Source organism: Gobio gobio, assembly GCF_949357685.1.
Source record: "Gobio gobio genome assembly, chromosome: 2".
Classification (NCBI taxonomy): Eukaryota; Metazoa; Chordata; class Actinopteri; order Cypriniformes; family Gobionidae; genus Gobio; species Gobio gobio.
Genome location: NC_137098.1, coordinates 39,834,055 through 39,848,119, shown reverse-complemented (window position 1 = coordinate 39,848,119; position 14,065 = coordinate 39,834,055). Strand labels below are relative to the sequence as shown.

General features: G+C 37.4%; 1 protein-coding gene across 1 annotated transcript in view; it reads left to right on the top strand.

Moving 5' to 3' along the window:
• ptprn2 (protein tyrosine phosphatase receptor type N2) overlaps positions 1-14,065 on the top strand; it is a 231,987-nt gene that overhangs the window by 202,134 nt on the left and 15,788 nt on the right. Inside the window, exons 14-17 of the mRNA XM_079801137.1 lie at positions 916-1,128; positions 8,835-8,982; positions 9,274-9,347; positions 13,457-13,534. Coding sequence (XP_079657263.1) covers positions 916-1,128; positions 8,835-8,982; positions 9,274-9,347; positions 13,457-13,534 — 513 coding nt within the window. The remainder of the gene's footprint in view (positions 1-915; positions 1,129-8,834; positions 8,983-9,273; positions 9,348-13,456; positions 13,535-14,065) is intronic.

Here is a 14,065-nt window from a genome sequence, read left to right as displayed (position 1 = left end):
AGAGAAATCAGCTTTTACACTGAAACCTTCATCTGATATCCTCATAGAGTCCCTGATCTTTGGGAAGAATCTGCTTTTTTGTTTGATTTCTATGATGTGACAAATTGTAAATAATAGCTTGGAGTTATAATTCCAGAATCAAGCGAGCGACTGAAGTTTAGCTATTAAGGGCAAAGGGGAAGGCCTGTGAAAATAGCAGTAAATGCAATGTTTGCTGGTTGGTTGGCAAATGCAGTGGCTATATCCTGAGACAGAGAATGCAAGCTTGATTTTCAATTCAGTTTTACTGGTTTTGTAAATAGTTTGCTAATTTGTTGCTTTTTATAGCAATTTATTAATTATATATATATATATATATATATATATATATATATATATATATATATATATATACTAGGTGGATGGCTTGTCACATATTGTAAGCAAATATCATGCAAGATTATGGTTTATATATATATATATATATATATATATATATATATATATATGTAAATGTTTTCTATTAGAAAATTAAACCTTATCAATAAACCTTGTGTTTAAATATGGCTGCTAGTAATTATTTGCTCCATTGGTGGATTGGTGAGTTTATGCAGTTTATAGATTTCATCTTGTAGAGCAGACAGTGACGTAATATGTTGTTGGCTGTATCTTGAACCCACTCTGAGATGCAAAATGGAGATAAATGAAATTAGAGTTTATTTGATCCAGAATCCTGATGCAGTATCAGTGCGTTTTTGTATGATTTTCAGTGTGTTTTCATTTGTATGATATAAATAACCAGTATAATATTCTAATCATAATAACCAGTGATTTGTAGTTTGTGTGATAGATCATTTTACTCTTTAGAAGAACTTTATGAGTTGTGAACTTTATGTCTTCACAGATAAGACTAATGTTTGTCCACTTTCTCGATAGGATCTCTGTCGCCAGCGCATGGCGTTGCAGACATCAGAGCGTGGAGAGCGATCAGAGGTGTTCCACCCATCGCACACGTCACGCATTAACAGCGTGTCCTCACAGTTCAGTGACGGACCGATGCAGAGTCCCTCCGCCCGCAGCAGCACATCCTCCTGGAGTGAAGAGCCTACCCAAACCAACATGGACATCTCCACTGGACACATGATACTGGTAAACAGTTTAATAAATGCATGTGAAAACCAGACAGTTATTTAAACAAGAGATTAAACACAATACCTTATACTCTTAACACTCTTCTTACAGAGCCTGTCTTTCCAGTCATAGTCAGGATGAACATATATACACTATATATATATATATATATATAGATATAGATATAGATATATAGATATAGATATATATAACCAAACATGTGCCTCTCCTTCTGTCTCTCTTGTTTTTCCTTTACCTTTGTCTCGCATCAGTCACATATTTTAGACTTTTGGGTTTGTTTTGGCTCTGAAAGGAACTGCAGGGCACTATGGTCTCTGGCTTTTCTGACACAATGGATTGTTTTAATTTCGTCCCAACTTTTGTTTTATTCATCTGAGCACAGCTTCGACAGGAAAGACTGATAGGTGCCTGGTAGCGTTGTGTTCATTACCGAGCAGAGAATCTATCATACATCCAACAGTGGAGCAAAAGACAGCCACTGAGTTGATTGATTTAGCGCATTGTGTTTTGCTGTAATGGATGGCCCATATTGAGATGAAGTTTTTCCTTTAAACAGCTAATAAAACCATGTCCGTTGTTAGGGAGAGATGCATTTGCTAAAGTGTACACCTACAAAGCTATTGTTCAAACATTCAGAAGTTTTCAAAGTGCTGTGGTAATTATTTAATTGATTCTTTATTTAATTATTTAAATTCACTCTGAACAGTGCAAAAATGCTTAAATGCAGTGGTCGACTGATATAACGCAGATGTTTGGCGTTTTTTAATTATCGCCATAAGCCAATATGTTTTTCTGTTTGGCATTTAAGGGTCGGAAGTGCGTCTTTTATTGTGACAGGGCCGAGAACACCCGCGCCTGAGCGCAGACCAAACGGCAACCTTCTTGTCTCTCTCTTGAATCCAACACGGAAGTGACTTAAACTGAAATTGATTGCCTGGCCGCTAGAGACCGGCTTCAAAAGGACCCCCCATATTAAAATGCCCAAATTTATGGCAGAAAAAAATATGTTTACAGCCTGGTACAAAAAGTGGTTTTGTTCTATATAGCTAACTCATCCGTTTAAATTATATTAAGCCTTAAAGTTCTGCATAATTAAGGGCGTGGCCACTTGAGTGACAGGTGGATTGCCGCAACTGTCACTACCATCAAGCTAGGCGGGCGTGGTTTCAGCAACCAGGCACCTCAGCTCCTCCCACGTCCCGCCTCTTTGCCCATTTTCGGTTATCCGGGAATGATGCGCTGCCAAGATGGCGACGGCCGGCTCCACCCACTTTGGGCTTCAAAAATGCTCTTCAGAAACTAACGGGTGATGTCATGGACACTACGTCCATTGTGTTATACAGTCTATGGCACAGACACGTGGGAACTAACATCCTCAGTCTTTGTTCTTTTCGTTTGTAATAATCTATTAGACAGAAATGTGAAACAAAGAAAGTAAATGGTACATGAAAAAACTACTCTTTCTCGAGTTTGTTTGCCCATATAATCTTTAAGCTATTAAGTTTAAACATATTGCTGTCCGCAGTGGAGGGGCTCGAGGAAACCAGCTTCAACTTGAGCTTAGATATACCCCTTAATAGTAATAGAAAGGCAAACTCCATAATGTTTTCTCATATATAATTGGCAATCAGCAAATATGCATTTATATAATTTAAGCAAGTCTCTGCATATCTAGTAGATATTTAATATTTAGTGATTGCTTCCTTTTTAGTCATGTATTTAAATATTTCTTTATTTTTTCAAAAATTTTTTTAATTTAGTAAATATTATTTTAAAAAATACATATTTAACTGCAGCATGTGTTATTTACCATCTTTATTTAATTAAATGGTATGCTTATATATGAACTTTATATCGACGATCAGCCACCCCGCTCTCTAAGATATCGTCATCAACCATGAAAAAAATCCATATTTGTCAATGTGCTACAGAAAATCTCAAAATCACACTCTGTCTCTAAGCAGTGACTGCAGTACCAGCTAGTGCAATGTATCAGAGGTTACCGCTTGTACACTATCCATCTCTCAATGGGTGCAATCAAAGACGGGTTATGAAATAATAACTATTCTGATAGCATAATCTCTCAGTATGTCAGGTTGCTATAAGGCATCTTTTTCATCCCTCCTCAGGTAAGAGCAAAGCTAGAGAATGCATTCTCCATAGCCCAGCCTCATATGGCGCTGCTCAGCAATATAATGGCCCCCTGTTCTGCCATCATATTTTGATTGACAATCCCACTGCTTTGTTTTGTTGTTGTTGTTTTGTTTTGTTTTTTTTTGGGGGGGGGGGTATATTTTTTCAATATATGCTGTGTATTTGATTTTCCATCTACTAGCATGCTGTACGATAAGGTCTATTCGATCTATAAAACTGCTTTTTGTCTTGCACAGTCTTTACATAATTATCATCACATGAAAATGTTAATTATTTATCTCCAAAATATGTTAATTAATTATTTAAATACATTATTACAGATGTTATTTCTGTACAAAAAATGGGTACATGTTTTTGTATGCATACAATGTGAGGCTCAAATTAAATTTTTTAAGAATCTGAGATTTAGCCCAGATATCTGACCTTTTTATTATATATAGCTGCTGCAGGATCATGAAAAACCAATTCAGAACCCTGGACAGCGCCACAGTTCACTGCTGTGTCTCCACTGCACTGTGTGTTTATTACTCAAACGTGCAACATGGGCATAGTGAAAGATGATGGGGGAGAGATACACAGGCTTTGTCTATTTTTTAGGAGGTAGAGCAACAAATATTTGATATGCTCAGTATATGAGGTGTGTGTGTGATCTGGCATATGTGGTTTATGAGGACACAAATGTATATTATGACATATGTATTGCAACGTAAAGGTGGTTTGTGAGGACATTCCCTGTGTCTTTGTAAACCAAATGGCTTAAAAATAATAAACGTAATAAAGGGTGTTTTCTGTGATGTGTAGGTGAACTACTTGTGCCAGTTTGTGTGTGTGTGTGTGTGTGTGTGTGTGTGTGTGTGTGTGTGTGTGTGTGTGTGTGTGTGTGTGTGTGTGTGTGTGTGTGTGTGTGTGTGTGTGTGTGTGTGTGTGTGTGTGTGTGTGTGTGTGTGTGTGTGTGTGTGTGTGTGTTTGTGTGAATTTAAAAGCTACTAATAACCTGCAGTATTTAGTGCTTATTTGACATTGCTTAAAGAATAGATGGAGTGGGGGGATTTTCAGTGTGAACGGAGAGAAAATGGTCTGCTGTCTGTCAGGGAGAAGTACCTCAGTGATTAAATGGTTGGCTAGTTGCCAAATCCCTCTGTCTCTGATTAAATCATGCATCATCTTGCTAATAGAGGTGGTATTAGAGAAGGCAAATAGAGAGAGTTACTGTTACATGTGGTCACAGAAACACACACACATAGGGCAGATGCTGCATCAACCATCTGTGACATAAGAAAAACTAAGGGGGAAAATTTTAAAACTTTTGTCTAGAAGGTCCTCATAACAGCCATATGTGGCCACTAACAGTTGCCGTTTGTCTGCTCACGGCACTCAGGCAGAACTGGGGAAGTAAACTAATTGCTGGGTAATTTGTTTCTCTTGTGATATGTTGCTTGAAGGATGAGAACATTTTGAGTGCAGCTGCCTGTCATGGTTTATGCTGGTAATATGGCAGTGGTTTTGTGGAAATGTGCTTTGGTATTAAGTTGCTAGATGCCAATAGAGATCATGACTTAGGGCGGTTCACACAGAACACGTTTTTCCATAGTTTCAATGTAAGCATGCGCTACATGGACGTGTATGACCGTTAAACTTGCGTCTTTTATGGCGTCTCGTGCATAACACAGTGTTCTAAAAATGTGGTGCTTAAGTTAAAATTAGTTCAACTTTAAAAAAACACATCTCGAGACATTGCGTTTTTTTCCCCCATTCCACTGCCCCGTCTCGTGTTTTTCAAAGCAAACGAGCCATTAGTATGTTTATTGTGTGGGGGATTTTTAATTATTTATTTTATTATGTCCATGTATATCCTGTAAGTTTCAGAACTCAAAACTTTCTTGTTAGTCCAAAAACAGCTTTTATTGAAATCAAGCTCAGAAAATTACTCGTTTTAGATTTTGTCACATCATGAATTAATAGTGTGATGAAAAACCCCCTCTGCAAAAGAAAATCAACGTCTAAGGCCTTGTCCACACGTACACGGCTATTTTTATAAACTACATTTTTCCTCCTCCGTTTAAAAAAAAAAGGGTCCACATGAAAATGCAAAAACACGCTATAAAGAGCATGCCAAACCAACAGGTGAAAAATATACACCTAACCGTAAAGACATGTTGGCCAATCAGAAGCCTGGAAAAAAGGTTATTGCCGGTTCCGGTTCTGACGTAACCAAAATCTCCGCTTTCACTGTCCACACGACAACACTGCAATCAGAGTTTTTCACCCTGGCAGGAATTTTCAAAAAAGTTCAGTTTCAGTGACCGGATACTGCGATTTCGTGTGTACGAACGTCCAAACCGCATAGAAAAAGCCGCATAGCTCATTTCTGTGTTTGTGTGGACAGGGCCTAATTCTACATCATTGCTTCTTTAGCCCCGCCCACTGATTTGTGCATGTCATGTAGTAGTAATTACGAGACAGAGGCAAACACAGCATTACTCCAGCAACAGAACGATAGAGATGCCTCTGAAGATTAGAAGTCTTTTGAAGTGCCAAGTTGTGGAAAAACAGTCATTGCATTGCCTTCCTTGTGATCCTAACATTAAGAAAGTCTGTATGAACTTTATTTGAACAACGTTTCAGTCAGATTGCGTCAGAAAGACAGTTTGTCCGCTTAATTTTACTGCGGATTCATTTAACTAGACTCGACACCGGCTTTTCAGAGAGACTGAAAATAAAAGATGATGCAGTGGTCGACTACATTGGATCCGACATTAATGTCGCACCACACGAGCGTGAAGAACAGGGTTGTTAGCACATGCCACTATTTCTTTGTCTGTTTACAGATTGTTTGATGTGCTGAGTATTTATACTGTAGCACCACAGTCAAACTGAATACTTGTGATAGTTGTGATTTGCTGTTCTTTCCTTTTCTTCTGCATTTATTGGGTTAATGTGTTGGATTATCGGATACGGAAGAAAGTACGTAGAGAATGCTTATTGTAAACAATTGTTATTGTTTTGATCTAAGAAATCTGCTGTAATGCTGAATAAAAGCTTTAGTGAGCGACATCTGTTTTTTAATCAGTAAGACATACATTACACTACATTTAATTTTGATGCAAATGACAATAAATATGTTTTTTACTTTAACGAAAAAGATAAACGATGAATAGCCCATAAGAAAGACAATGCGACAAACAGTGGTACATTCATTCATAATTTCATAAACACCGCAAGTTATTCTTTTGTCAACTATAACTGGTGACAACTAAGACTTATAAAGCATATGTAATACTCATAAATGTTTCACATTGTTGGCAAACGTTTCAACTATGTAACAAACTATGTTTTTTTTTTTAGTATGCAAAACTGTTACCCAATCATAGCTGTGGGTGTTTACTTCCATGTCTTGACATTAAAACTGATCGAAAGAGAGGGTCGTAAACAACAAATGTAATGCTAACTGCTTATTACTTCTAAATTAGAATGTTTTTGATTTAAAAATCTTGGTAACATTATAAGTGGACCCATTATAAAATAAAAAAAATCATTCATGACCCCTTTAAATTGATCAAATGTGACAGTAAAGAGTTGTAACAAAAGATTTTAATAATAGTCAGTTAAATAAATGCTGTGCTTTTGATCTTTCTATTACTCAAAGAATCCTATCACAAACATATTAAGCAGCACAACTGTTTTTAACATTAATAATAAGAAGAAATGTTTCTTGAGCGCAAAAGCATATTAGAATGATTTCTGAAAGATAATGTGACAGGAGTAATAGATACAGAAAATTCAGCTTTGTCATCAAAGGAATAAATTAGACTTTAGAAATATAAAGGAATATATGAAAATATAATACAGTTATTAAATTGTAATAATATACTGTTATTTAATAAATGTATACTGTTATTGATCATAATATTACACGTTTTTACTCTATTTGTTCAAATATGTTAAGTAAAAATATTGATGTATTTGACGGTTTTTGATCAAATACATGCAGCTTAGGCAAGCATAAGAGACTTCTCTCAAAAACATTAAAAATCTGATGTTTGTTGTGGACAATCTGAGTAATACTCTAAAATGATAGCAATGGTATTTAGACAAAATGGAAAGCCTTCTGACACTTAGACTTTCTTGGCCACTGGCCACATTTTTCTCCTCTTTGAGTTAATCTTATTACAGTGGCATTTAATCAAAGTCTTCTTTCCTTCAATAAATCATGAATTCCATATGAACCATAATGTCTTCTATTAAGCGACTTGTCACATGGTTCATCATCTCTTAAAACAAGGTCTCTCACTCACTCACTCACTCACTCACTCACTCACTCACTCACTCACTCACTCACACACTCACACACACACACACACACACACACACACACACACACACACACACACACACACACACACACACACACACACACACACACACACACACACACACACACACACACACACACACACACACACACACAAGACATTGAAATTCTTTGAATTATACATGTAAACATTTATTTTAAATTGTACTTTTGGCATGCAGGAACATTTCAGTGTGTGTCAGAGCCATGTGAAATTACGAATTGCTGTCTGTGTATGAGGCCAAGAGGATTCTTGACATTAGGTTATGAGTGTGTAATTTGTTTTCACACAATAAACTCATAAACACACATTCACATGCCCACATGCACAAGGTAAACCCCTTCTTGTTGGTTAACAATGGGAGGCCAGAAATAAGCAGCCAAAAAACAAGACACCAACCGCCAAACAACACTTACGCTCTTACACTCTGGCCAGCAACACAGTCCTCTGAGCTCTCTCTCTCTCTCTCTCTGTCTCTCCACTCCCTTTTGTCTCAGTTGAATTCAATTTGGGCTTCTTGGGAAGGCGGCTTAAGCACAGACAATCTTATCAGCATTTGTGCAAGCAGTGAAAAGGAGTGATTGAAGCAGGCTGAAGAGGCACTGGCGTGCCCAGGCCTTTCAGGAGTCTTAATTGCATGTGTGATTGTCAGGACAAGCCCCCTCCCTGCAACCCCCCTTTCTCTACCTCTCTCTCTCCTCCTTTGTGGTGCATGTTTAGGATTACTGTCTACGATTCCCGTGCTGAGCGGGTTTGAGCTCTTGTCTGTCTGAAGGTGGATAGGTGAGTGATTGTATTGTTGGGAAGAAAGAAAGCACAGAAAGCGATAGGTTGGCCTTGGAGGTAAAGCTGGATTATAGCAGACGAATGAAAACTTGCTATGGAGCTTTTTTACTCGCCGGATTTAGGGGAGGGAAGGAGACTTAATTCAAAAAAACGTTTACACGGGAAGGCAAATGGGACATGAAACGCATAAGCACGAGAAATATGGTTCATGCTCTTGTTTGCGTTGTATAAACAACAAATGTAATGCTGACTTTAACTGAAATCCTCAGATTTATATGTGCGTCATGCTTTTATATGTTGTCTGGGCTGGAATGCTTATTATTTTTCATTGAGTTATGCATGTTACAGGAAATATTTACCATGTCATCAAAAGGACCCTATGAGCAACTTATGTGTTTGTGTCTTGTGCAGTCGTATATGGAGGATCACCTGCAGAATAAGGATCGTTTGGATAAGGAGTGGGAGGCTCTCTGTAGTTACCAGGCTGAGCCAGCAGCATGTGCGGTGGGTCAGGAGGAACAGAATGTCCATCGCAACCGCCCACACGGCGTCCTTGTGTGTGAGTGCTTCGCAAATTGTATCAGCCTCGAGTGAATTTATATTTGTTTTGCTTGTGCACTATGCCGTAGAACAGCAGCACAGCCTGTCACAGGCTATTGTGTTCTGTTTTGATCAATTAAGAAAGTCAAGGGCCTCTTCTAATCGTACTTTTTTGTTGTTTTGCTTATAAAAAATAAGTGCATTCTTTGCTAAAGAAATAAGCACCTGGTTAAGTGTGTTATGTTATGTTATAAAGATGTTGATGCTCTAGTAGTTGCATCACAACAATCTGTCTCCCTGAATACTGCAGATGATCACTCCAGAGTCATCCTGAAGACTGAGAATAACCAATCCAGATCTGATTACATCAATGCAAGTCCTATTGTAAGTAGCCGGTTTCATTCATTTTTTTACATATTTTACACATCATATCCATTAATGGAAGTAAAACCCCTTTTACAGGTAGTTTGTGTGACTGAAGCACAGGCTCTTTTAGCAACACAGTATTAATGTCCATTTGTGCCAATTGCTTGGACTATGCCAGGTCCGTTTCATCTTTCGTTTGAGGGTTGCTGTTATATTTTATTTATTTGCTCATAGATATTTTCCCCCTTTCACCTCCTCGTCTCTCCGCTGTCAATCAACAGTGACCGTTCTCAGACTGTTAAATATGCTCTTTTATTTATATGTAGAAGCGCAGACACAGAGAGACTGAGAAAACACAAAGGAAAAAATACTCACTACTCGAGTAGGTTTAAATAGTCAGTAATTCATTTCTAGAACAAAAAAAAAACATGGCAGGCATTATGAGTCAAAAGGATGTAGGCTTGTCTATCAATGTGAGCCTTTTTTGTGCATAATATAATACACAGACCACACGAATGCTCTAAAACCAAACACTGTGTGATTTCTTTGTCATCATCACAGACACAATAATTTTTGTTTTGGCCCCTTAATCAGTACATACACATAATGTTAATCAGTGTAATACGTGTGCAGCAACATCACACTGAGAAAGTCAAACTGAGTCATTTTTACATGCTGTTATTTTTGGACTCCAACTTGTCAAAAGAAGAAACAAAAGGCACAAGCAAGTCAGCCCTCCCTCCCCGAGGGTTTCGCACTGCAGTCGGGGTTGGGTGCACTGATCCGCTGGTGCGGAGACAAATGCATGGAGGCGCGGTAATTAAAGCGCAGCAGGGATTTGGCAATGTGCGTTTCAAAAACTGTGATAATTATGTCTGTCAATGTTTGTAGCTTCTTTCTCATTAGCCGCAAGAAAGAAAAAGGCCTCAAAGTAAATCATTCGTGATATTTTTTCACAACCTCCTCACACCAACACCCTCTCCTCCGGTTTTGGTGACTTTTTGGGGTTGAGTTGTGCTCTGGCACTCCAATTCTCTCTCTTTCAAATACATACACGAAAAAAGGTACAGATAAAGCTGATATTATTGCATCTTTCACATAAATGGGCAAACATTTAGTAACATTGAGTAAATTAAAGCAGGAATATTTTTTTGACTCCTAATAATTTTGATTTGCCATATATCAAGGAAATGTATCCTGTAAACACTTTTCTATAATATCATCTTATGCTCAAATCTTCCACTTTAACTGATATTTCTCCCGTATAGAGCATCACAAGATGCTGAATTTACTGATGGAAAAAATCTCAGATCTTTTAAAGTAATTAGACTTTAAGAGCAAGATCATCTCTCTGAGTGTGAAATGACAAATCGACTATAATAACACCCCTTTATAGAGAGCGGGTAGTCAAAAATCAGTTTCATATAGACTGTCGGCATTAGCCAGCTTGTGTATATATAATTGTTCTACCCTTAAATTGCTCTTGCCAACAATTAAGGTTGTGCAAAGCAATTATATCCATTTTCTGCCATGCTAATGGGTGTGCGTGTCATTCACTGTAACCATGGGGTTTGGATCTGTCTCTCTCATGCAGTGGTGTTTGATCTTTTTGTGAAGCTATAGAGAAATTAGTGCAGAAGTACTGAACCATGCAATTACTTTAGCAAAAGTTTTGAAAGGCTTTGTGATCGGCTTTTGTGCTTTAAAGACATACATACTCCCAAACTCACTCACAAAGACAGACATACGTGCTATCAAGCACACACTCGCACAGACGGCTGTAGCATTTGATCAGTGTGGAACAATTCTCATCAAATCAGAGCATTTTGGACATGAAAATGGCCTTTTTAAATTATATAAGCTTGAAACTTCAAGGTCACACACACACACACACACACATGAAAGAGCAGCAGCAACTCAGGAAGTGTTTGGAGCTTGTGTGCTACAGTCTCGTCCACTCTCTAACCCTTCCTTCATTTAATAAGCTCAGGTCTGACACCCCTAACAAGACTGCATACCTTACCTCCTTACAGCAAATACGCTTTTGTTGCAGCTCAAAATGGGCACATTCCAACCTGATGACAGCTTTCCCTTCTTTTTGTAAAGAGACATTTCAGATCAGGAGGATGTTCTCCTGTAATGCATCCAGACAATAATACCTTTCTCTAATATGAGTGTGGACAGGATGTGTTGCAGTCAGTATATATATATATATATATTATTATTATTTTTTGCCTCGCTTTTTCTTTTAGACTTGAATCATGAATTGTGGTTTCCGTTGATGTTCTTTGATAATAGTGGGATGTGTGTACTACTAATGGTCAGAGTGGAAGAGTGGATGCTATACTTCAGACAAATTGTGAATTGTGGTCATCACAGCTTGTCGACATGGATTATTAAATAAGAATTGATCGATAGCATGCCCCATTCTGACCATTCTCCTGTACCGCATAAATCAGTAATCAAGGTTTACATGTACCCCAGAATATTTGTGCTCTTTGGTGAGTTTGTATTGATCAGTATTGAAGTTGAATTTTTTTTACTTTAATAATGTTAATGATAATGCTTAATGAAATCCAGTATAATATTAAAAAATATCATTTTTAAATAATATTAAATATTAAAGTCATGTGAACAGAATCAAATGTCAATTTGCTTCATGTTGTAGCCTTTAAATGGATTGGTTTTATGTGAGTCAAAACATGTGACTGAATTTTACCAGATTTTACCATCAAAACTATAATCAAGAGATGTATGGGTAGAGCCACTTTTAACAGTGAACAAATTCTGGTTTGTGTCATGGAAGAGGTACTTGGGTCTTGGGAAAAAGGTTGAGGATCACTGGCATAATTTGACAGTTTGCAAACCTATTAGATTAAATAAGTTAAAAGAGGTTTACTGCAGTTTGAAATCTACTTTTGCTTGTTATGGTTTTGCTGCTGATTAGCTGAAGTGCTGTAGAAGATCTTGCCTGTCATTATTTAATTGTGGCTAGTGCATTATGAATGTCATAGTCTATATCCATATCAAGTTTTTCTTTTCTTTTCTTTTTTCTCCCATCATTAGCCTTTTTTCCGTTGGGACAGCTTTCACTCAGACAGACACACAATTACACGCAGACACCCTCCTCCAGCCACTGAGCCTCTCATCAATAAATGCGTTTGATTAGAGAGATGCCTTGCTTTACTCCCAGAGCCGGCTTTAATCAGAGGTATTAAAGAATGCACATGCTCAGAGAGGACATGCAGGGGGGAGAGAGGAAGAAGAGGTGACTGGAGATCATAGAACGATATAGAAATGGAAGCGAGAGTGGATGTGGAGTAGATAAAAATGAGAACGAGAAAGATAGGGAGAGAGGGGTCGGGAGAGGGGAGGTGGTCGTGAGAGAGACGACTCTGCTCTCATTAGTGACAGGCCTCTGTGCCTTCTCTTTATTTGATTTGCTTTTCCTTTTCCTTTTTTACTCTCTCAAGCTTTTTAACTCCAAACAGAAATTGTGGACATTCTGTTTCTCTTGGCAGGAAGTTTGTTTACCCCTTCCAAAAAGATCGCAGGGGGCCGAAGAAATGTTCAGAAAGCAAATAAATAAGATAAATGAAACAGTGCAGTTTACATTGAGGATTCGTGTCAGAGGAGAGCTCCATCCTTCCAACATGAACATATCACTTATGTCTTTCTGGGTAACACTTGATGGTCATTAGTTAACATTAGTTAACTACATTAGTTAACATTAACTAATAATGAACTGCACTTATAAAGCATTTATTAATCTTTGTTAATGTTAATTTCAACATTTACTAATGCATTATTAAAATCTTGTTAACATTAGTTAGTGCACTGTGAACTAACATGAACAAACCATGAACAGCTGGATTTATATGAACTAACGTTAACAAAGATGAATAAATACAGTAACAAATGTACTGCTCGTGGTTAGTTCATGTTAGTAAATACATTAACTAATGTTAACTAATGACCATTATTCTAAAGTGTTACCTCTTTCTGTAGAATAGATATCCTTTAAATGTCTATTAACAAACTGCTATGTGTATAATTTTCAAAATTATTTGAAAATGATAATTTCATGGATATTTATTGAATATTTACTGTGACTTTTCACCTTTAAGATGGACCATGACCCCCGAAACCCAGCCTATATTAGCTCTCAAGGTCCTCTTCCCTCCACTGTGGCAGACTTCTGGCAGGTAAGATACTCTATCTTGTCCACATCTATCCCATATGGATAAACATAAGTGCACAAATTAAAATGTGGGTCTACTCTATTAGGTTAATGTTTCATGATTTAAAAACACTATTCCTTCACACCTTTTTACCATATTAGCAAGAATTACTTTTGCTTTCATATCGGAATTAATATCTATCTGTAAAAGTAAAAAACTCACAATATAATGTGAAAGCATCTGTGCACCGTATGGACTCTTGAATAAAAAAAGTCGAACCTATTTTTATAATGTTAAGGTTAGAAACCTTAATTAAGGGGGTCAAAGGTCCCATAAGGTTTGGGATTCCTCACTGGTAAAAGTGTCAGTGCTGAAAAGTTTTTCTTCGACACGTATGCTATGAATGAGAAAGTCACTCAGTATAATCGTTGTGATATTAGAATTGACATTAACTAGGGATGGGCATTTCAAGCAAAAATAATATTCGATGAGCGCTGGAATTATTTGATTATTTTTCAAAAATCGCAAACTCCTCCCCCCGCATTCACGCATGTA